The following is a 24,136-nucleotide window of genomic DNA, read 5'->3' as shown; positions in this document are numbered from 1 at the left end:
TGCCCTGGGAGAGTGTGGTATCCAGATAGCCACAGCACTGCCTCTCCTGCTGCGACCTGCCCTGGCTCTGCCCCATACCTGCAGGCAGCACTAGGCCGGGCATCCACACATCCAGACCCCCTTCTGTGCCAAATCCTCTCTCAGTGGTCCCACATGGACCTCATCCCATTTAACCTTCACAAAGGCCATGCGCGATAGGCATCCCTGGCCCTAAGGTCCTCCTTTGACTTGCTGCAAGTCACCCAGCCAAGGCGTGGCCCAGCAGAGACTCCAGGCCCAGGTCCGCCTCACCCTCTGAAGACTCATGCCTTGCCGGTCCTTTACTGTGGCTGCCCCTGTCACCTCAGAGTCAGGCCCCTCTGGGGAGTACAATGAAGGAAAGGCCAAAGCATTCATCCTGGGAGACCTGCAAATACTGTTGGGCCAAGTGCTGGGGACACCAGTGGCAGCTGTGGGCGGAGCCACCTGAAAGCCACCTGGTAGGGCAGCAGGCCCCGCAGTGTGGAGGCCATCCGTGTTTGCTTTTCCCAGCCCTGCGTTTGCTGTGCTGCTCTCACCTGGCTAACTGTTTGCCCAAGGATTTCTCCCCTGGAAGGTGGGTGGGGCTGGGGAGGGTGGCAGACAGGTGGCCAGCTGCCTCTGGCCACCTAGCTTTCCTGCAGCCCCGCATCATCTGCGAATGCCATGTCACCCTGCGTCCCCGAGGCTGCCCCAGTAGTGTCTGGCCTAGCCCACTCAGAGCATGTGACTTGGCAGTGCCCGGGCCTGGCATGCCTGGCGTGCCAGGGCAGCAGCAGCTGGACTGGAGCTGGAGAGGCCCCCAGAGCCCTCCTGTTGGGGCACTGGCCTGTGGCGTGGGGGTAAGGGGATGCATCAATGGGACTTTTGTATGGCAGGAGGCAGAGGAGCACATGATTGGACCTAGGAGTATTTGTGGACACATCTGCCCCTTTCTTTTCTGCAGCAGCCGGTCTGCAGGCCCTCACCCTTCCTCCTAGCAAGGAAAGCCTGTCTTGATGCAACCAGTCCCTGCCCTGACCTTCTCTTTACCCTCTTTCTGATGAGTCAGCCCCAGGAACTTGAACTTGGACTTCTCCAGCCTCTGGGCCTGCCCTGGAGGCAGAAGCCCTGGACCTGCCTCCCCAACACTTGCCCTCCTGAGGGTGTGGCCTCCCAGCATCCTCTCCTGTCAGACTGAGCTCCTGGCCAGTGACTCCTTGAGGCTGTGGTCGTGATCCTCAGGCCAAGGAGAACAGATTTAATCAGCTGCTGATGGATCTGGCATCCTAAGAAGAGGGAGCCCTTTCTCTTCCACAGCTGGGACTTCAAAGAGGGGCTTGCATTAGCCAGGCAGGGAGCCAGGTGCCTCCCTCCCTGCAGTCCCGCCTATGGCCAGCTTCCTGGAGTGGCTTTGGTCCTGTGGGGAGGGGAATCTCAAGGCACTGTCTTGGAGTTTCCACCCTGCTTGGCCTTTAGCAAACCCACTGCTCTGGCCTGTGATCTCTCCACCACTTGGTATCTGTCACACAAGCCATGAGTATGTGCGGACTGCCACCAAGAGGCTGTACTGTGCCCTCTGTGGGCAAAGAGCTCTGTAAACAGAGCAGCTTTGGCGGGGGCGGGGGGGGATCTTGGTGCAGTCATGGTGGCAGCCTTCCCATGTGGACACAGCTGTAGGAGGTTGCCTGGTCACTCCTATGCTGGCCCTTGGGGAGCCTGGATATGTACTAGGGGTTGTGGGGAGCCTGGCCAATGTAGCCTGACCTGGGTAGGGCAGCCTCTGGCTCCTGGCTATGGGGAGCCCAGGTACACCCACGCCTCTTAGCTGGGAGGCAAGACAGGTGTGGAGGAGAGGGCGTGCTGGTTCCCTCTGAGGCGTGTGACTTGTTTGAGTTGCCATGGCCCACCTGGCCCTGCACAGCCCCTTCCTTCTCTTGCCCTGTGGGGATCCGTCTGGGGAGAGCTGGCCCAGCATGCCCACCTGGGACACACCCAGAGAGTGCCAGCCTGGACGGCACTGCCAACAGCCCGATCTTCAGGCCGTTCACCCTGCACCTCCCTGTTCCTCCGGCAGCAATAATGAGACCCCCTCGTGTCCCTCACATGTAGCCCCAGGCCAGACACTTGGTCTCCTCACAGTGAGCGATGCCAGGAGGCTGGTGTTCCTGCAATCCCACGGACAGCTGAGGAAATCTGATTTGTGTCATGCTTTGTCCAACATCGCTCAGATGTTCATCCCCTTTTTCCAGGAGTTGGGGCTTAAAGAAGTTATGACTTGCCCACACCTCTGGAATGGCCGGAATGACCGGGAAAAAAATGATCTGGGCATAGTGGCAGAGGCCATAATGAACCTCTTGAATGACCCATTTCCAGCCTGGATTCTCTGACACCAAGCCCCATGTGTTTTCCATTGTGCCCTGCAGTAAACAGAAGTGCTAATAAAGAAGCATGTTAATACATAATTAATCCCACCTCCATCCCTTGGGCCTTTTCTTTCTGAGATGCCCCGAGCACCGCCCAGACGTGATCTCATGTGTCCTGCCAAGGCCCCAGAAGAAGGGAGAGAAGGCTGGGTTCAGAGGGGCCATAGGGATTAGGAGCCGGTCTCTCCGCCGCCAGCCTCAGCCCCACCACATGCCCGCTACCCTCCTCGCCTTCTGCTCTGGGTAGGAAAGCTGCTGAGTGTCAGGCACATCTTGGGCACCTGCTGTCTTCCTCTGCTCTCCTGGATTGTGCGAACCTGGAGGAGGAGAGAAGCCAGCATTCCATGAGCCCCACGTGGTGGGAATGTGTGCACACAGGAGCCCAAGGCTCTGCTTAAAGGGAAAGAATATTGCTGAGGATTTTTCTTGTTCTTTCCTCTAAGGAGCCTTCCGTATATATATGTATTTTTTGAGACAGAGTCTCGCTCTGTCACCAGGTGCCAGGCTGGAGTGCAGTGGCACAATCTCTGCTCACTGCAACCTCTGCCTCCCGGGTTCAAACAATTTTCCTGCCTCAGCCTCCCGAGTAGCTGGGACTACAGGCACATGCCACCATGCCCAGCTAATTTTTGTATTTTTTTAGCAGAGACGGGGTTTCACCATGTTGGCCAGGATGGTCTCGATCTCTTGCCCTCATGATCCGCCTGCCTCGGCCTCCCAAAGTGCTGGGATTACAGGTGTGAGCCACCACGCCCAGCCACGGAACCTTCAGTATATCTTGTTTCCCACATTTGCAGGAAGCTGGTAGAGGGCAGTTCCGGGTCACGGGGAAGGGGGCGAATGAGGACCCCGAGAACCTACTCTTTCCCCAGTCTCACCCCCGAACCTACTGAGGTCACACGGCGGCAGTCAGTAGCAGGTTAGGCTTTTCTTGTTTTGTTTTTAGAGATGGGGTCTTTCTTTGTTGCCCAGGCTTCAGTATAGTTTTGGGATCACAGTTCACTGCAGCCTGGAGCTTCTCAGCTCAAGTGATCCTCCAGCCTCAGCCTCCTGAGTAGCTGGGACTACAGCCATTTGCCACCATGCCCAGATAATTTTTTTTTTTTTTTTAAATAAAAACAGATTCTCTGTATGTTGCCCAAACTAGTCTCAAACTCCTGGCCTCAAGTAATCCTCTTGCCTCAGCCTCCTGAGTAGCTGGGACTATAAGCATGCACCACCACATCTGGCTAAATGGTAAATTTTTTTTTGTAGAAATAGGTTCTTACCATGTTGCCCAGGCTGGTTTCAAACTCCTGGCTTCAAATGATCCTCCAGCCTCAGCCTCCCAAAGTGTTGGGATTACAGTTGTGAGCCAACACACCTAGCCCATCCATGTTGGGTTTTCTCTGTCTCCTTTTTTTTATTCTGATAATTGCGGGCTGAACATGTTGTTTTGAACTTAGTTCTGACAGATTTCAAAAGTGGGAATCCTTTAAAGCACTGGGCCATGATGTGGAGATTCCTGACCTCCCTACCTCCAGGACAGCGTTGGGGACCAGAAGAAAGTGGGTGAGAAAGACGATAGTACCTTAAGGCTCCGAGACTTCTGTGGGATTATATTCCTTAGCCAGAGGCTACAGACCCTTAGGAACTGAGCAGGGGGACAGGGGAAGTAGATCCTAGGGAAACTAGAGAACATCTGGTCAACCTCCTCATCTTCCAGATGAAGACGCTGAGGCCCTTAGAACTAAGGGAAGTCATTTTCCCAGGTCCTTCCCCTTCTCGCTTATGGCCAGGCCATGGCTGAGGTGCCCTCCAGGCCCGGGGTGGGAAAGGGCTTGAGTCTCCTAGCTGCATCCTGAGAATGTAGGTCTCTGTGCTCTTCCCTGGAGGGACCCCCTCCCTCCCACAGGATGCTGCTGTACAGAGGTGGACTCAAGTCACCCTCGCCCAGATGCACAGGGAGGCGGCATGGAGCCAGGCCTGTCAATGCTGGGGAGCCTTCCAGTAGCGGGACCACTCGCTGCATTACTGCAGGCGAATCGCCCTGCAGCCCTTCCTGTCACAGTTGCCTCATCAGTCAAGATGCCGCATTTCCTCCCTGCCTCCACCACGCTGGGTCCTCGGTGGCCAGTGAAGTCGCATATCTGGGCAGTTCAGGATAGGGCTGTGGATCCCAGGCGTGGCCAGCAGATGGTGTGGAAGGAGCCTAGGGCTGGGATTCAGGAGCCCTGGGTTCTAGGTGCAGCTCTGCCTTGGCTCCTACAATCTCCTGTTTCTGTCCTTCTCAGGCTGTGCTCAAAAATGGTTCCTCCTTCAGGCAGCAGGGCCATGGTGAGCTCCCCCCACCTGCCAAATCTCTACTCAGTGCAGGGAACCTGGCAAGGAAGAAAACAAGCAAGACCCCTCCCTGAGAAGCCACACCCTGGTGGAGGAAGCCAGACAGTAAACACATTAAGGGGAACCTTAGATCGTGAGAAGTGCTGATAGGAAAACAGAACAGGGTCCTGTGATGGGGCGCTCGGGGTACCTGAGATGTGGCAGGTAGTCCCAGGAGGGGATGTTTGAGCTAGGAGCCAAATGACAGGAGGGAGCCAGCCACGCAGAGATCTGGGGGTGGGGATGGGGTTCTGTCCAGGCTAGAGGAGGAGTGAGGACAAAGGCATTCAGCATGTCTGGCCTGCTGCAGGAACAGAGAGAAGGCCAGTGTGCCTGGGAGGCGGGTGAGGGCAGGCAGAGGCCAGGCCGCAGGGCTGGCAGGCCAGCATGAGAGGGAGAGGGCTTTATTTATTTATTTATTTTGAGATGGAGTCTCGCTCTGTTGCCCAGGCTGGAGTGCTGTGGCACAATCTTGGCTCACTGCAACCTCTGCCTCCTGGGTTCAGGCAGTTCCCTGCCTCAGCCTCCTGAGTAGCTGGGATTACAGGTGCCCGCCACCACGCCTGGCTAATATTTGCATTTTTAGTAGATACAGGGTTTCACCATCTTGGCCAGGCTGGTCTTGAACTCCTGACCTTGTGATCCACCTGCCTCGGCATCCAAAGTGCTGGGATTACAGGTGTGAGCCACCACGCCCGGCTGGGAGAGGGCTTTCTAAGTGTGTTGAACAGTATAAAATGACTGGAAATGGTGGGTGGGCGGATGAAGGATAGAGGGAGGGAGGGAGGGAGGGATAGACGGATGGATGGATTGTAGGCACAGCTATGGGGTGATCCCATTTCTCCCCATTATAAGGGTCACAGCCAGCATTCCTGTAACAAAAGATAGCTTAACAAGAGGAAAGCATAACAAATTTATTTAATCAAAGTTTTACATGACATGGGAGCCTTCAGAATGAAGACCCAAAGATCCAGGGAAAACTCCATTTTTATGCTGCTTAAGTTTGAGGAGAAATGGACAACCAGGTAGAACTGGGAGTGGACAGAAAAAGTAAGACCTCATGGGAGTAACGGAGTGGGCAACCCAGCAAGGCCTGCTCCTTCAGATTCTCCTTGGCCTCTCGTGCTGCATTCCTTCCTCCAGAGTATGGGGCAGGAGTCTGAATGGGGGTCTCATGACCTACTATCAAACAAAATAGATATTTTTTTTTTTGTTTTGAAACAGAGTCTCACTCTCTTGCCCAGGCTGGAGTGCAGTGGCACTATCTCGGCTCACTGCAACCTCTGCCTCCCGTTTCAAGCACTTCTCCTGCCACAGCCTCCTGAGTAGCTGGGATTACAGATGAGTGCCACCAGGCCCAGATAATTTCTTATGTTTTGCTAGAGATGGGGTTTCACCATGTTGGCCAAGCTGGTCTTGAACTCCTAACCTCAAGTGGTCCGCCCATCTAGGTCTCCCAAAGTGCTGGGATTACAGGTATGAGCCACCGAGCCAGAGAATGTATTTCTGGCCAGCTCCTATACAGAAAGGCGGGGACAGGCTGATACTTTTAGGTTTTGTGGATGGCCTTGGGGAGAAGGAGTTCTGGTTTCTATGACCTGTCTTGTGAAAGAGGAATTCTAGTTTCTACGGCTTGCCTCTGGGGAGAGTGAGGGGTGGGGAAGAGAATTCTAGTTTCTACAGTTTGTGGTTTGTGTCTTATGTCGGGAAAGTGAGGGGTAGAGACAGGAAGGCAGAAGGCCAGAGAAAAGTTTTGCTTCTCAGGCTGTCTGTGAGGACTTCACTTTGAGGTACCATTTTCTGAGTGCCAACAGATGGTAGCGTGGGGATGACTGGCATACAGAGGCCCTCTCTCCATTCCCCTCCTGTAATAGGTTGAAGTAGCTCTCAGAGCCCCTCTGCATGGTCCTTTTCATGGTCAGGCCCGCATGACAGGAAGAGTGGGGAGCTGAATGTTCAGGAGAAGTGCCCCAAACCCCCTCAAGCACATGATTGGGAACCCTTGGCCGTGGGGGCAGAGCCCACTGACTACCCGAGTGGGACTCCTGGACCAATGTCCTGACCTGCTGTGCCCGGGCTCGCCTGAGCTCGGGACTGGACTGAACTGAGACTGGGGGAGGGGAGGACACAGACTTCACCTGTGTTCACAGAGCCCAGGGCTGGCTCCCGGAGCTGTAGCCCTGAGGGTGGGGTGGGCAGCCCCAGGCACATTCTCAAGGCGTTCCTCTGGGATTGGGTACCCCCTCTGCTCGCCCCGTCGCATGGGCCGGACAGCTGGGGTCGCCTTTGATAGCACCAGTGCTACAGTGGGCAGTAACCATCCTTTTGTGTGTGTGTGTGTGTGATGGAGTTTCGTTCTTGTTGCCCAGGCTGGAGTGTAGTTCAACCTCGGCTCACCACAACCTCTGCCTCCCTGGTTCAAGCGATTCTCCTGCCTCAGCCTCTTGAATAGCTGGGATTACAGGCACGTGCCACCACACCCAGCTAATTTTGTATTTTTAATAGAGATGGAGTTTTTCCGTATTGGTCAGGCTGGTCTTGAACTCCGGATCTCAGGTGATCCGCCCACCTTGGCCTCCCAAAGTGTAGGGATTACAGGCGTGAGCCATGGCTCCCAGCCCAGTAAACATCCTTGTTACCCACCCTGTCTGTCCCCATTTTGTCTGCTGAATCTCCGTCTGGGCCACCCACTTCTCTTCGCCCTCACACCCACCTTGGCTTGTTCCCAGGCTCAGAGCCCAGGGCCTGGCCCTGCCAGCTGTCTGCCTCGGCCTCCTCTCTGCTGGCCTGGCTTCGGCTCTATCCTCCCGGCCTCCGTTGTCCTCACACTTGGGCCCTGCTGCCGAGGGTGTCCTCCGGTGCTCGTTCCCCGCCGCCCTCTCCTGTGGTCGCTTCCCTCTGCTATTCCTTCAGAAACAGCTTTAGCTCCTAGTTCTGAAGGCAGCCGCCCTCACCTCCCTGTCTGAGCATGCATCAGAGGATTTTTCCTTGTGGTATGTGAAGGTTTGCTCAGTCTCTTTCCTTCTGGGCTACAGGCTCCATGAGGGCTGGCACTGTGTCGGCTTTTATGTGTCACCATCCACCCACTCCCTGACACATAGTAGGCACTCTGGTGATTTGTGGAAGGATGCATGGATGGAGAATGGCTGCATGCATGAACTTGACTTTATCCAGATTTCACCTGTGTTCACACCACCCGGGGCCCAGTCCCGGCGCTGTTTCCAGCCTTTTCTACTCTGAGAGCCTGCCCCTGTCCTAAGCCAGGAGCCTGGAACCAAGCCCTGGCCATCTGTGGGTGTTGGTGTCCTCACACCTGCCAGGGCCAGGACCACCTCCTGTCCTTGCTCCTGGGTCAGCCAAGCCTGGGATTTGAGGCCTGGGCCTGTCTGGGACCTCTCTAGGAGGGAAGGGCTCGCTCAGAAGCACGCTACTGAGCAGAAGTATGAAACTGTCGAGGACTCACTGCAACTGCTGAACAGTCTAACAGGTCCCCTTTCGAAGTAGACTGCATCCCAGAGAGGCTTCCAGGGTGATGACAAGTTTGGAAACCAGGCTGACTCAAGAATCAAGGACATGCATGGGACTGTGAAGTTGGGGGCGGGGAAGGGACTTGGGATCAAATGGCTTTGGAGCCTTCACCCTCCAGCTGGGCCTCAGAGTGGGTTGGGCATGAACGAGAATGAATGGCAGCAGGTCTCGGGCTGAGCCAGTGGCTCTGGGTGCCATGTCTCTTTCGGCTGACCGGGGCTCTGCTCCCCAGGGACCTGGTAGCTGCATCCTGCCCATGAACATGTCGAGGTGCAAGACGGAGGAAGATCTGGGTTTGAAGCCATCTCCCTGAGGGTTGGAATTTTACCTGAGGGCCCTGCTCATGGTTGGGGGTGGGCTCTAAGCTACCAGTATTTTCTGGTCAAGCAGGCTCTGTCTAAAACAGGCGGGGAGCGCACCCAGGAGGCCTCAGAGCCCATGATTCTAGGTCACCTCCTGCAACATCCAGAGACAGGAGTGGTATTTATAGCAGCCAGCGGCCACTGAGGGTGGAGAAGTCAGCATGAGCTGTGACGCAGGCTGACCCCGCCGAGGTCCCCTAGCTCTCACTGAGTCCCTTACCGCTGCCCCCATTCCAGAGTCTTCCTAGGATGAGCAGGGAAGAACTGGGCCTGCTGAGGAAGCAGGCATTGTCACATTGCCTCCCCATACCCCGGGGGAGATGAGGTGCCACTTTCTGCCTGGCAGGAGCCTTGGCCTCAGCTGGTCTCACCAGGACCTTGTCTGGCTTGACAGCCCCAGCTGGGCATCCCATTAGCACCGCTGCTCTCTCTCAGACAGTGCCATCAGCTCCTTCGCGGAAAGGTTTATCCTTTGGAGTGACGGCAGCTTCACTGACCTCCCCTGGGCAGTAGGGGTCAGCCGGGGCCTGCCTCCGCCCCACTGCTGATAGTTAAGGGGGCCGACTGTGCCGGCCCCTGTTGACTGGGATGAGGCCCTCCCAAACTCCCACCGCCTCCCTGCCCTGTCCTTCTGAAGTAGGAGCGGAGTGCTACTGGGACTAGAGGGGCTGTGCCGAGCACGTGGCCCCACCCAGCTTCACCTCCCATTACCCCTGGAGCAGGTCAGGAAGCAGAGGTCACAGAAGTGACAGTGTCACAAGGCTGGGGCCCCAAACTTCTGAGGGCAAGTGCCCTGGGAAGGAAAGTGATGCCAAACTCCGGGGTTAGAGGTCGAGCAGGTGGGCCCTTACCTGCCCAGAACAGATGGGTCTGTGGCCCTGCTCAGGCATGGGCAGGCAGAGGCTGGTAATTGTCAGGGGTCTGTTGGGGTTGCCCTCATCACAGAGGCCTGAGCTCCCCTCCCCTTTCCATTCTCCATGTTGCCCAGAGCCTCCTGGCCTATTCCTCTACAGGCCGGTGGAGAGAAGCAGGTGGAAGCCATGACCCACCGTGTCACGGAGGAGGCGAGGCAGGTGCACCAGAAGCCGGCAGGAAAGTGGATCGTGGGCTTACCTGGTCATTCATGGGCTGGTCTTCCAGGGCTGGGGCTGAAGGCCAGCTGGGACAGGCACTGGGCAGGCCTTGGAGGCCATGGAGGCCTCGCTGGGGAGGAGTGCCTGAAGCAAGTGGGGCCATCTGGAAAGGAGGAAATGCCTGGGCACAGGGCACACTCAGCGGCTGAGCAGGTGGAAAGACAGGAGCGGGAGTGGGTATCCCCGGCCAGCAGGGACCGAGCCAGCCGAAGTTCAGGGTGTGGGTGCTCGTGGCAGGGCTGGGCAGGGCGGGGTAGGGGTGTGGTTGATGGAAAGCTTTATAGCTGATGGTTGGAAGTTTTAATTTTATTTAAAGGTCATTTAGGAGTCATAATACGCTCTTGAGAAAGGAATTTATTTATTTTATTTTTTATCTTTTTGAGACTGAGTCTTGTTCTGTTGCCCAGGCTGGAGTGCAGTAGCATGATCTCGGCTCACTGCAACCTCTACCTCCCTGGTTCAAGTGATTCTCCTGCCTCAGCCTCCCAAGTAGCTGGGGTTACAGGTGCCCACCATCACGCCTGGCTAATTTTTATATTTTTAGTAGTCTCCTGGCCTCAAGTGATCCGCCTGCCTTGGCTTCCCAAAGTGCTGGAATTACAGGTGTGAGCCACCGCACTTGGCTTGGGGGTGGATTTAATTAGAGTTGGATGCCACCAGTCGCCTCCTCTAAGCTGGAGCCTGCTCTCAGCACTTTACAGCTTTTAAACCTCTTTGTCCTGCCAGCCACCCCAAGAGGGAGGCACTGTCATCTTCATCATCCTGTTTGACAGACAAGGAGAGGGTGGTTGATTCAGCCTGGGCAGTGGCCAGCCCCTGCATTGTATGTTGAAGGTCACAACTCTGTGGCCGTTTGAGTAAATCAAGGCACTGGGACCAAAGCCAGCTCCAGTCCTGTTCTCCACCCGGCAGCAGAGGGCCTTCCGAGCCCCTGCCCCTTCTTGGAGGCCTTGTGCTTGGGTCCGGCTTTGCCCTGCCTGGGGTGGTGGGAGGGAATGGGGAGGTCTGAAGGACAGAATACTCAGCTGTCGGCCCAGGTCTCTAAGCTTCTGGGTCAGTGTCTTTTTTCTGTGGCCCCTTTTGCCCTCCTCGCTCAGGCAAGGGGAGGAGACGCTGTGATCCTTGTGTGAGCTTGGGTACCTGTATGGAGCCCCCAGGTGCTTTCCTTGGCCGTTCTGCAGGTAAAACTCTCAAAGTTAAGTCTAGAATTGACCTGAGAGCACATCCTGTTCAGTGGCTTTCAAATTTTTTTTTTTTTTTTTTTGAGACAGAGTCTAGCTCTGTTGCCCAGGCTGGAGTGCAATGGTGCCATCTTGGCTTACTGCAACCTCCGCCTCCCAGGTTCAAGCAATTCTGCCACAGCTGCATAGTGTGCCACCATGCCCAGCTAATTTTTTGTATATTTAGTAGAGATGGGGTTTCACCATATTGACCAGGCGGGTCTCAAACTCCTGTCCTCAGGTGATCTGCCGCCTCAGCCTCCCAGCGCTGGGATTACAGGCGTGAGCCACTGTGCCCAGCCCCTTCAAACATTTTTAAGCCCTGAAACTGTTATGTTCAAACACAATGTTACAAGGAACCCCAATACATAAAGCAGCTGCAAGCTGCTCTGATTGACATTGCTTGCGAGCCTCCTGAAGCCTGCCCACTATGGCCTCCTCCCCTCATCCGGGGTCCCCAAGGGCTTCGGAAAACCCACTGAAGAGCGCCGAGATCCTCCTCATTGAGCACAGAAGGAGAGGAGGGTGACAGAGGGAGGGGACGGGGTGCAGCCTGTGTGCTGTTGGTGGCAGCAGATGCCACCTCCCTCTCCAGTCTCCATGGGGGCAGGGGATGTTGGCCCTTCCTGTCACATACTGGAGCTCTGCAGACCTCCTCCCCTGGGGAAAGACTCCTGTTACGAAGTCACTCGATCCCTGCTTGCTTTCCAGATGCCCGGGAAACAGTTAAAGGGAAACCCAATAGCCTGAGTGGCCAGCCTGTGCCCTAGATGGCCATGCAGCTTAGGGAGGTGGCCTACGAAGCCTCCCCACTTCTGAGCAGCATGCACCCACACCAGCCAGACCCCAAGGGCCAGCCCACAGCCTGAGAAGAGGAGGCAGCAGGACCAGGGCTCAGGGTAGGCTGGGCAAGGGGGCGGGGCCCCAAGAGGGGAGGTGTCAGGCTAGGTGTGCCCACTTAGCATATCATTAACAGCTTCATTAGGGGGCTCCCTAATGAAGTGGAAGGTGCTAATTCTTCACTGAGGCATTGCCAGCACCCAGACGGAGTCTCCTCTGGAGGAAGCTCTGAGAAGCCAGAGCACCGGGATTCTTGCTGGGAGCTGATGAACTACCTGGCAGGGAGGCCATCTGGGGAGTGAACTCCCAGCAAGTGGCTCCTAGGAGAGGGGGTGACTAGAGGGAGGAGCAGGGGGTGGGGTCGGTGGAAAGCTGGAAAGGCAGATGGGCTTAAAAGCGGGAGTGGGGGGGTCTCTACCTGTCAGGGCATCCTGCGTTTGAGCGGGAAGAGGCCTGCAATGAGACACCCGGAAGCTCAGACATGCAAGCAGATAGATGGTAGGGCATCCCGGCAGGATCTCAGGCTTTGGAGTGTTCTAGAGTCTTGGGACCTTGGGTGAGAGCTCTGTGGTTCAAGCTGTCCTGGGTGTTGAGTCCCCTCTCCCTGGGTGGTTGTGGGTTAAAGGAGGCAGTGCCGGGCTCCTAGGAGATGCAGCCCTGCCTGCTCTCGAAGGCAGGTCAGAGGATTCCGCAGATTGGAAGGGTGAGGGCAGGTGCGGTCAGCCTGGTCACCTGTCTGTTTGGGAGGGCTGACTTAGATCACAGAGAGTTACTGCCCCTGCCTCGCAAGGTGAGGGAAAGGTTCTCCGCACACTGGGGAGAGATGGTTACTAAATCGCAATGATGGCGGCTCCTGTCTTCTAAGAGCTTAGCGCTTTGTGTGCATTCTTTCATTAACTCCTCATGACTCACTCGCTATGAAGTGAGTACCTTCATTATTCCATTTTACAGATGAGGAGATTGACGCTCAGAGAAGTGACAGTCATAGACAAGTAGAAGTGATGGAACTAAGATACAAATTCAGGGCTGTCTCGCTGCAGGGCCGGAAGGCAGGCCTGGGTCAGCTCACGGGATGGCCACCCCCGTCCACATCGACACCCTTGAGAGAGCCCCGTGAGGGGAGTGAGAAGACCACAGGGGCGGGTAGGGAGGACGCAGACCGCAGACGCCCTTCCCCACAGACAGGCAGGAGAAACCGGCCTGGTGCCACCCAGTGTGGGGCGTGTCAGCCTGTGTGCGAGGGCTTGGAGATCCAGGCCGCCCGGCCACACCCATCACAGAGGCCCGCAGAGCCCGCCTGTCTGGGCCTCTCCAGAGGGGACGTGGACGTGTGGGACCATCGGCTTGTTCCGAGTTTCAGAAAAATGAATAGTCTCCAAGGAAGAGTCCAGAAGCCAGACCTGGCCTGGCCAGAGCCTGGAGACTCCTTCCACTATTGGAAAATGTCCATCGGAGCCCAGGACTGAGTGGGCCCTGGTGTGAACCCCCCACCGGAAAGGAGAGGTCAGAGGGAGGCTGGGGGCAGGAGGAGGGCCCAGCCTGGCTGCCAAAAAACGGTCCTGCTGCCCTCCTGGCCCTTGCTTCCAAATCCCCAGCAGCCAGCCACCCTTCCAGAACAACCAGCAGGAAACGAAAGGCCCCAGTTGATTCCCAGGGAGTTGGCTGGTGTCGTAGCAGGGCTGATGGCAGATGGCAAATTCTGCTCATTGCAGACGAGTAGAAAATAATTAGCGTGAGAATGAGTAGCTGGAGCCTGGTAATAAATGGGGCCCTGGTGAAAGCTTCAGGGGTGAGGCTTGGAGCACAGGCTCCAGAGCCTCAGGCCTGGCTCTGCCACTGAGGAGCTGAGTGGTCTTGGGCAAATTACTTAGCCCCTTTGGGCCTCCGTTTCTTCATCCATAACACAGGGCATAAGAGGTTGTTAAAAGGATTACATTACAGGAGGTAATCTTTGTGAACTGCTTGTTAAAGTAGCCGGCATGTAGCGAATGCTATATAAGAGTTTGTTTTTAAATAAACACACGATTAAATAATTGTTGGAACTATTTGTGGGTCCAGCCCAGGCCAGCATTGCCCCCAAGTCGTTAGGGTTTCTCTTTTCGTTCTCCTCCCTGAACTCTGCCCAGCTCCCTGACTGCTGTTTTGTAGGGAGGGGTCTCTGGCCAAGAAGAATGAGGAGGGTACAGAAAGAACACAGCAGATAGACCTGGCTTCAGAGCCTGACTCAGCCACTCACTCACTAGGTTCTTTAAACTCTTGGAGCCTCAGTTTCCCCATCCATGACATGCAAACAGCTCGACCCACCCCTGGGGTCGCGGCGAAGATGGTTATGTGACTGGCACGTGGCGAGGGATGGAGGAGCCGCCTCCCCTGGCCCTTCCAGGCTGTCCTCGGGTAGAGTGGGAAAGGTGTTTGTTAGTACAAGACCCTGGGCGGCGGGTAGGAGGAGACAAATGTCAGAGGCCTCCCACTCCTGCCCCCGGCTGCACCAGGTACACTTTTCATCCCTGGGCCTGGGCATGTGAGGACCTATCTCATACTGAAATCCGGCCCCAGCCCTGGGCAGGCTCCACTCTGCCTTCTGCTCCAGCACAGCTGACGTGTGAAAAGCGACAGCTTTCAGGCCCCTCACTTGGGTTGCACACACCCGGGTACAGACTGGTGGCGCATGCGGCCCCCAGCCCACACGTGCTCGCTCTCCGTCGTCTCCCTTGTCACCTTCCCCCTCCTGAGCTTTCGGAGGCCAGCCACTTGGCCACTGGGAGGAAGGGGATGGTTCTGCAGCCCCCAGATCCCTGGGTGGGATGTGTGGGTCTTTCTGACTCTATGTTTGTGAGGATAAGGAGTCAGACTGACATGCAGAGAGGGTTTTTTTCTTGCAAGTAATTCAAGGAGGCTGCTTGAAATCCCAGCTCTGCGACATCCTCATGGAGCGATCTTTGGGCAAACCATTTTGCCTCTTGGAGCCTCGGTTTCTTCATCTGTAAAGCTGGGGTAATACCCCTGCGGCCTGATGAGGCTGGAGTTGGATGGCACATAATGTTTCTCGTGCTGTGCTCTCCCGACTCCGCAGCCTGCTTAGTGGAATTCCCCTGGACTCAGTTTTCCTCATCTGCAGAATGGGTCCCATGCTCTCCCATATGATTGTGAGTCTGAAGCCAGATGAAGACCCAGAAGTATTCTCAGTCTGTAAGAAGAGGTTTACAGCCAGCTTTTGAGTTCAGAAACAGGTGTTTAGCTGAGTCGGGCTTCTCAGAAGCAGCACACAAAGGTTAAGACCTGGGTTCTGGACCTAGGCTGTGTGGCTATGGGCAAGTCACTTCAGCTTATCTGTCAAACAAGGGAAAAGGTAGTACCTACCTCACAGAGCTATTATGAGGACTAGATGAGTTCGTGTTTATAAAGGGCAGAGCCGTGCTCCAAGACCTTGTAAGCAATTCATAAATGTTAGGAGAACCGAAGCAGCCCCGTCCCCGACTTACAGGTGGGCTGAGCTCATTCCGTCCCCATCATCACCTAGGACCCTGGAGCCACCTTGCAGTTTTGTAAAACGGTTCGTTATTAGGTGTTGATCCCCTCCCTCTGCTGTCCTCTGTCAGCCTGGTGAGCCGGCGCAGAGCGGTTAACTCGCTACCACAGCTGCAGAGCCAACAGCTGGAATCTCACCACCACCAAAGCCTTTGCTAAAGAGAGCAGGACCTGTCTGCCACCCTAGCGAGGGCAGACAGCGACCTGCTGCTGAGCCTGCCCTAGCTTGGGTAGAGCCACTGAACACAGCACCTCTGCTAGGGGGATGCCACCAGTGCCTGGCAGGCTACCAGGGGCCCAGCCTCACAGTGCTAAGTTCCCCAGATCAGATGTCCACCTTAATGCCAGAAAAGCTCCAGTACCCAACACAGGTGCACTCAGAATCAGATGGACCACGAGGGCCTACCAGGCAGCAGGCATGAGTTTCTCTGACTACTTTGGAGCACTTTCCAGTTTCAAAGCCCTTTCACACAGGAATCCCATTCATCATGGAAATGGGAGTCCTGGGCTCTCTCTTCATGATACCAAGAGTCAGAAAACCCTGCAGAGCTGAAAAGAGCCCTTACAAACTTGCCTGTTTCCCCATTTACTTTGGCCACCAAGAAGTGTGGTATCCAGTGATAGTTTTATTTTTTTTATTGTTATTTTTTTTGAGACAAGTCTTGCTCTGTCGCCCAGGCTGGAGTGCAATGGCACACTCTTGGCTCACAGCAACCTCCGCCTCCCAGGTTCAAGTGATTTTCCTGCCTCAGCCTCCCGAGTAGCTGGGATTACAGGCGTGCAGCACCACACCTGGCTAATTTTTGTATTTTTAGTAAAGACGGGGTTTCCCCATGTTGATCAGGCTGGTCTCAAACTCCTGACCTCGTGATCTGCCCACCTCAGCCTCCCAAAGTGCTGGGATTACAGACCTGAGCCACTACGCCTGGCTGGTGATAGTTTTACTTATAGCAGCCGTGAGTGCCCTCATGTCTCACACGTGTGCAATGGATTCATCCTCCCGGGCCCTCTGTTTTGATTTACTGGGGCCTAGAGGGGTCGGGACTTTCTTTCCTGGGGACGCTGCTCTTGGTCCAGCACTAGGCAGCTCTAGGGTGTGGCTGGACCTGGTCCCCATCACCAGCCCCAGCAGGCAGGAGTAAAAGGGGGGCCCAGGGAAGGTGGCTTTCTGGGTCTGAGAGTCTCCCCTCTGTTACCACAGCTGCTGCAGGCAAGAGAGCCAGCCCCAGGTGACTGAAGTAGGCACATGGTTGATGCCTCCCTGCAGATTCATCTCCAGCGAGGGAGCTCCTGCCATTTTGCTGGCTTCTAGGAGGGTTGGGCATCTCCAAAAGCATCAAAGAGAGGATCTCAGCCAGGCTCCCTGGGGCGACACGCTGTTAATGCTGATGTCACTGGGGAGTTTGAGTGGGGTATGGAGTGAGGTAGAAGGGAGTGGGCTGGCTTGGGGGCTCAGGCTGTGTGTCCAGCCCCTGACGGTGACGCTGCAGTGATGGACGTCGTGGGAAGAGCTGGGGCCTCTGTGTTCTTTCTGAACCTCACCCGTAAAAGGGGACAGTGGGACTGTCCTGAGACCCCTTTTAACTCTGACCTTTGTTAGGTGTGGGCTTTGGATGGCAGTAGGAATGACCTGCGCCTCGGGCCTGCCCGGCCTCTGGATCCCTGAGTGGTGTCGGGCAGTCTCTGCATCTGTCTCCGAATTCTTCAGTAGAAATAATAATAGCAGCGTCTGCTGAGCACTTACCAGATGACAGGCGCTGTTTGAAGTGTTGACTGATCTAACCCTCCTGATCATTTGGAGGTAGGTAATCCTCTTATCCCTGGTTTAGAGATGAGGAGACTGAAGCACAGAGAGGTGAAGTAACTTGTCCAAGTCTTGTGAGAGCCAAGACTCAGATATAGCCTGCTTTTAAGAGTGTCGGCTCTTAATCACCCCTCACGCACCCTGTGGAACAAGAGCGACACTGCCACCTGCATTACTGCTATGAGGACTGAAGGCAGTTAGTCTAGGACTTGGGACACAGAAGGTGCTCAGCTAATGTCAGATGGGTTCCCATGGCTGGACCTGGCTGTCCTCCCCTCCTTCAGGCTCAACCTCCATCCCATCCCCAGGCCAGTGACTAAGGCCATCTCTGGCCAGGTGGGAAATCTCATGGGCTAAAGGTGGCACTGGCTGGGGTTCCGCAGCTCATTGTCCAGTGCCCTGGGACACTCCAGAGGGCTGAGCCAGCACATTCTTCCCTCCCCCGCGAGCTCTTGGAGTCCCATCTGCTGGGAGTCCTGCTTGCAAGGGGCTCTGCTCCCTAAAACCTGCTCCCAGGGTCAAGCCCACAGGGCACCTTGGGACGAGGGGTCGAGGCCCAGCCTAGGGTGCGTTTAGCACCGGAGCGCTCACGGTGGGGGCAGGCTCCTGGGTTAGGGCTTCTGTTTGCTCGCTCCAGCCCTTTCCGACCAGCTGGGCACCAGCAGCACCTTCCAGACCCAGGACCCAGGCACAGGTCACATCACAGGAGGTCCCCACAAAGACCCCCGGGTGTCTGCTGATGCAGCAGCAGCCATCAGCAGATCCTTGGGGTGTGCAGAGTCCTGTAGTGATGTCACCCCAGTCCATTTTGACCATAGCCTTGAGAGGGGTATTGTTAACCCTATTTTATAAAAGAAGAAACTGAGGCCCCAGAGCAGTTCATCCAGCCAGAGGATGGGGAGAGGGTTCTCCCTGAGCTGTCAGGGAAGGCCCTGGGGTGGGAGCCCAGCCTGGCAGTCAGGAAGGGAGGGACGTTTCCCCAGAGGGAAGGGTGTGAGCCCAGAGGGGGAAGGAGCCACTGTTTCAGCCCTTGTGACTGGGAGGGGAGCTGTGCCGAGGAGGCCATGGGGTGGGGCTGAGGGGCTGGAGCCAGGCACTGCAGCTGGTACCCGGAGGTGTGACGACAGGTGGTGTGAGACTCGGGCCCCAGGGACTCTCTGTTGAGCTGGAGAGGGGATGGGCAGCAAGGAGTCAGCAGGTTAACTGTAACACAGTGTGACCAGGGCCACGCTGGGGGAAGGGGTCCAGGATTCCCATAAGAGAGCAGCCTGTTTCCCAGGAGGAGAGTGGGGTACAGGGAGGATGTCAGGGAGGGCTTCAGAGAGGAGGTGACTTTTAGCTGACTTAGAGAGATGAGTCGAATTTCACTTGTCAGAGCTGGAGTAAGCAAAACATGGACCCTTCCAGTGTCTGGGGAGCAGCATATTTCGGGGGTGTTAAGAAAGAAGGGTGTGGCAGTGTAAGAAGGTACTGGAGAGCCTCCCCAGCCAGAAGGACTGGTCAGCCGAGGGTGGGCTCTGTGCTGGGGTCTGTCTGAACCAGGATCCCTTTCTGCTCAGGGGATAAAGGAATGCATGGATTCAGACAGGGTGAGGCATGTGCTGTCCTTCCAGGGTAACTGAGGCATTTAGCTGTTGCCCGAGGGGCTTGGACTTTGTCCTGCAGGCCATGGGGGGCCAGGAAGGGTTTTAAAGTAGGGGGCAACGTGCATTTTTAAAAAGCGTTTGCATTTTTAGAAGGAGGAACTCCCCGAAGGGTTAATACTCAGTCCAGCGGCCTGAATCACCAGCGGTGAAATTGGGCTGTGTGGGTGGGGGAAGAACGAGGCTTCCTCAGGCTGCTGAAGTCATTCCATCCATGTGAGAGGAGCCCTGGCACCCCGTTCACACTTGCCTGTGCTGGGGGCCCAACCAGAGGCAGGAGGAGCCCCCAGCAATGCGTGCACCCTGCTGGAAGGTGTGCTGTGCCTGCCCTGGAAGCCCCACTGGTGTGGGATAGGAAGGACAGACAGCACCCACCCATGCCCCACTGTGGCTGTGAGAGGGCAGGACCCTGTGCCCCAGGGGAAGACAGTCAGAAGAGGTGCTTTGTGGCAGCCCCAGACCAGGAAATAGCCTCTGTCCTCCCCCTCCTGAGACATTTCCTCCAGATGAAATCACATCCCCAGCAGGGGAACAGGCCCTTATTGTGATGGGCTGGGGTCTCTAGAGAAAGGATACCATTGAGGCCCTTAAAAATAGCAGCCTGGAGAGATGTATGAACTGGCCTGTAGAGTGGTGTGGCCCACCCCCAAACCCCCTGCCGCACAGGCCCTGCCACCCCCACCCCAGACCTTGACCTGTTGGTGACCAGCTGGAGAATCCACCAGGCCAGGCGGGAGGGGCGGCTGGTCCTGAAAGGTTTCCCCTGCACTCCCTCTGCCTCACCTGCCCCGGCTAAGACAGCTAGGGCCTCTGCAGATCTTCTCTCATGTAATTCTCACCAGGACTTTAGGAGGTAGGGATAATCGACATTTTACAAACTGACATTTTACAGTTGAAGAAACTAAGGCACAACTCACAAATCACACAGTGGGTGTTTGGTAGAGCCCAGGTTCAAAACCAGCCAGCCTGGCAGTTGAATCCCAACCTCTGTGCCTTGGATTCTATGGTGGTGGGCTGGCCACAGGTGCAGGCCTGTCACCGGGGACCCAGCAGGGTCGGCCCCCAGGAGTCCCACCATGTGCTCTAGGTAGTCACCAGTGTTGATCATGGCAGTTGGCCTCAGGCTGGTCACCTTGAGCTGGGGGCAGTGGTGACCACTGGTTATATCCCTCCAGCGTCTTGACAGTCCTGCAGCCACCTCTGCAGGGCCCAGTGCCAGGTTCGGCGCACTCCTTCCAGCCTGAGAGCTGGGGCGAGCAGGCACGGTTTGGGCAGAGGAGGGGCGTGCAGAGTGAGTGTGAGTGTGCTGGGTGGATGGTGTGTGAGATGGAGGAGTGTTAGCTATCCTGGGCTCCATGATGCCAAGGGTGGCAGCAAGAGGAGGGACTTCCTAGGGTGACTAGGAAGGGCCGTCCACGGGGTGGACCTGAGAAGGAGATATTCTGGGGTGCTGACAGGGGCAGGCCTGGGGGCAGGCTGGGTGCAGGCTGGGTAGGGCTGGACCTTTGCCCGCCAGCCAGCCTCTCTGGGATAGCACTGCTCCCTCCTCCCACGTCTGGCCAGATCAGAGCAGGATGCGGAGCTACAGCACCTGCGGGGGCGTGCTGCCTTCCTACCTCAAGATTCATTCCATTCCATTCCATTTCATTCCATTCATGTGAGGGACTCCCGGCAGCCTGACAGCCCCCTGAGCCCGACCCTGTGCTGCACCTTACCCTCTGTGAGCCCCCTGGAGAGAGGGGGAGGGGGTGGCAATACCAGCTGTTGGCAGCTCTGTTCTGGCCCAGCCCAGCTGCCACCCGCGGTGCCCCAGCCCCCTCCTGCCCTATCTTGTGCAACCCTAATCTGAAGCTGGTGCTGTCAGCCACTTGTCACAGGCACTGCTGGAGCCCCGGTCCCCTGCAGTCCACAGGCCCCCCCAAGCCCAGCCACCCCACCACCACGCTCCCTCATTCTCCACCCTTCTCCCCGCTTCCCAGAAGCTGAGCTCCGACTCCTCCTTGGAGAGAGAGTGGGATGATGTCACTTCCTGAGGGTGGGGGGAGGAGTAGGCACGACCCCGGCAGGCTAGCCCGCCAGCCTGCCCGGGGCCACAGCTTGCCAAGTGGCTGCAGCGGGGATAAGGAGGCGGGCCGGGCGGACATGCCGGCTGGCCACCCAGCCCTACGCCCTCTCGCCCACCCCAAGGGCTATGCCCACTGGCCAGGGAAGACTTGGCTGCTTCCTTCCCGAACGATGCCGGGCTCCTTGGACACACATTTTCCCTGGAGCCGTCACTGGGGAGAGGAGGATCTGCCGCCTGCCCCGGACCAGGTGCCATGTAAGCCTCTACTGGCCTGGGGGGGCAGCTGCCCACCAACTTGGTGACTATCCCCCTGCAGCAGGGCTCCCTCTGCACAGTTTAGCGCAGGGCTACCCTGGAGCCCTTTATGGGTATCTCTGGGGAGCCAAACTGCCTGTGGGGTCACCTCCCACCCATGCTGCTTCCCTTCTCTCTGGGGTGCTGAGGAGTGGGGGCCCTGAGTTCCTGGGCACTCTTCCCTGAGCTTGCTTGGGGCTGACTTGAATTCAGCTACTTCAGAGAGTTGGAAATCCAGCCGTAAAAGCTGCACGGCTCAGGGTGGGCTTGGGAGGTATTGTTGCCAGGAGGGGGGTTACCCTGCAGGGCTCACCCCATCCTTCCAGCAGTGTGGGGTGGAAGGTGTCCCAAGCCCTACTCCTGACCTTGCACCTCAACCATTCCCTTCCCTCCCTGGAGGCATTGCTGTGGTGGGGACTTCTGTCTGATGGGATCAAAACCAAGTCATAGAGCATGATCTCGACTTCCAGCAAAGCAAGACACTGAGAAGCTCATTCAAGAAATACTTAACGAGCCGGGCGCGGTGGCTCACGCCTGTAATCCCAGCACTTTGGGAGGCCGAGGCGGGTGGATCACGAGGTCAAGAGATCGAGACCATCCTGGTCAACATAGTGAAACCCCGTCTCTGTTAAAAAACTACAAAAAATTAGCTGGGCATGGTGGTGCGTGCCTGTAATCCCAGCTACTCAGGAGGCTGAGGCAGGAGAATTGCCTGAACCTAGGAGGAGGAGGTTGCGGTGAGCCGAGATCGCGCCATTGCACTCCAGCCTGGGTAACAAGAGTGAAACTCTGTCTCAAAAAAAAAAAGAAAGAAAGAAAGAAATACTTAACGGCCGGGCACGGTGGCTCATGCCTGTAATCCCAGCACTTTGGGAGGCAAGGCGGGTGGATCACTTGAGGTCGGGAGTTTGAGACCAGCCTGACCAACATAGAGAGATCCCGTCTCTACTAAAAGTACAAAATCAGCCTGGTGTGGTGGCGCATGCCTGTCATTTCAGCTGTTCGGGAGGCTGAGGCAGGAGAATCACATGAACCTGTGAGGCGGAGGTTGCAGTGAGCTGAAATCACGGCATTGCACTCCTCTGTCTCAAAAAAAGAAAAAAGAAAAAAAAATACTTATTGAGCACCTGCTGTCTGCCAGGCAGTCCTCATCCTCCGTGTTCGTGAGTCCGACCATACACGCTCCCTTGCCCCCACCTTCCCAAGGCCTTCAGCCTTTTTCCAGCTTCGCCAGGCTTTGTGCTGTTGGGCAGGCTTGTTCTTGGTCTGGGAAGCCCCCTCCCTTGACTCCAAGGACAGTGTGCACTGGGCCAGGTCTAAAGATTATAGGGCTTGAGGGCTAGGCTGAGGGTCCTGATCCCATGTAGGAGGAAACAGGGGGTGAGCCTAGGTTTTTAATAGAGCTGGATAGTGACTACTGGGGTAACCTCAGGTAGAAACTGATGGGCCAATGCCAGTCTCGGGGGACAGGAGAGACCCCAGGGGGAAGGCTGAAGTCTGTGTCCTGCTGCTAAGGTCCTTTGTGTGGGCTCCTGCCCGGAGATGGGTCAGCACTTCCCGTGGCCAGCTCCAAAAATGCCTGCGCTGCTGGCCACAGAAGGGACTGATCCAGTGGCCGAGAAATGCAGTGGCCCTGGGTGCCGCCACGTCGCCAGGCAGCCACAGGGTCCTCTGCTTTCTTGCAGGAGGTGAGCGCCAGGCCCGCTGAGCCTCTGCAGAGCCACCAGCCATGCCCGGGATCGTGGTGTTCCGGCGGCGCTGGTCTGTGGGCAGCGATGACCTTGTCCTTCCGGCCATCTTCCTCTTCCTCCTGCACACCACCTGGTGAGTCCCCAGGCCTGGGGCCATAGGCCTGGGTTTGGGGAGACAGGCCTGGAAGGAAGCTTTCTGGCCCTTTGTTCCTCCCTGCTTGGGCCCAAGTCCTGACCCTGTCATGCTCCCAGCTGCCCGGAGGAGGTGCCCGAAACATTGAGCCCCTTAGGACAGTACCCACATGGAGCTGAGACCCCTGCTACCATTGCTGGACCTGACCCCGGCACTGGGTAGGGTTGCTGCCACTGTCTCCCCAAGGCTGACCCTGAGTCTTTGGCCACCCAGCCCTTCTAGGCATTCAGTGCCAGGTGGACAATGGTCTTAGGAGGAGGTACCTGCTGCCACCCCTCCCTCCTCTGAATCCGGGCTGGGGAAGGGCCTGCCTGCTAGGGGCGTCTTGAGGTGTGGGGGCCGCCTGGCCTTGTTCACATGCGCTTTCCCTTGACAGGTTTGTGATCCTGTCCGTGGTGCTCTTCGGCCTGGTCTACAGCCCGCACGAGGCCTGCTCCCTGAACTTGGTGGACCACGGCCGAGGCTACCTGGGCATCCTGCTGAGCTGCATGATCGCTGAGATGGCCATCATCTGGCTGAGCATGCGTGGGGGCATCCTCTACACGGAGCCCCGCGACTCCATGCAGTACGTGCTCTACGTGCGCCTGGGTAAGGGCCACCCACCCTGGGGTGCTGCCCCAGACAACTCCCACCTCTCCATTCATTCAGCCAGGATTTACTGGGCACCTGCTATGAGCCAGGCCCTGTGTTAGCACTGGGGTACACCAGTGAGCTAAGGCCTTCTATGGCTTACATTCTAGACGAGGGGCCAGCAAATTGCAGCCCGAGGGCCAAATCCAGCCTGCTGTATGTGTTTATATGTAAGGTTTTAGGCCAGATGTTGGGTGGCTCACGCCTGTAATCCCAGCACTTTGAGGCCACATCGGATGGATCACAAGGTCAGGAGTTCAAGTCCAGCCTGGCCAACATGGTGAAACCCCGTCTCTACTAAAAATACAAAAATTAGCCAGGCATGGTAGTACGTGCCTGTAATCACAGCTACTTGGGAGGCTGAGGCAGGAGAATCGCTTGAACCGAGGAGGTGGAGGTTGCAGTGAGCCAAGATCGCGCC

The 24,136-nt window shown here is 56.6% G+C and overlaps 1 protein-coding gene across 6 annotated transcripts in view; it reads left to right on the top strand.

Annotated features, from left to right (window-relative positions):
- The window catches only part of DAGLA (diacylglycerol lipase alpha), a 70,170-nt gene that overhangs the window by 20,096 nt on the left and 25,938 nt on the right, over nucleotides 1–24,136 (top strand). For 2 of the 6 annotated variants that reach the window (XM_017503854.2, XM_037729741.1), the window contains exons 2-3: nucleotides 22,887–23,025; nucleotides 23,462–23,673. In XM_017503854.2, the coding sequence (XP_017359343.1) occupies nucleotides 22,931–23,025; nucleotides 23,462–23,673 (307 nt within the window). In that variant the 5' untranslated portion in view covers nucleotides 22,887–22,930. Of the gene's footprint in view, nucleotides 1–526; nucleotides 538–5,559; nucleotides 5,572–11,738; nucleotides 11,927–20,886; nucleotides 21,163–22,886; nucleotides 23,026–23,461; nucleotides 23,674–24,136 lie in introns of those variants that run through there. The other 4 variants (XM_037729738.1, XM_037729739.1, XM_037729740.1 and 1 more) reach the window with 4 other exon arrangements.

This window comes from Cebus imitator, unplaced genomic scaffold (assembly GCF_001604975.1).
Source record: "Cebus imitator isolate Cc_AM_T3 unplaced genomic scaffold, Cebus_imitator-1.0 Scaffold316, whole genome shotgun sequence".
NCBI lineage: Eukaryota > Metazoa > Chordata > Mammalia > Primates > Cebidae > Cebus > Cebus imitator.
Note: the sequence above shows the minus strand (reverse complement) of the source record. Positions and strands in the feature narration are given on the sequence as shown.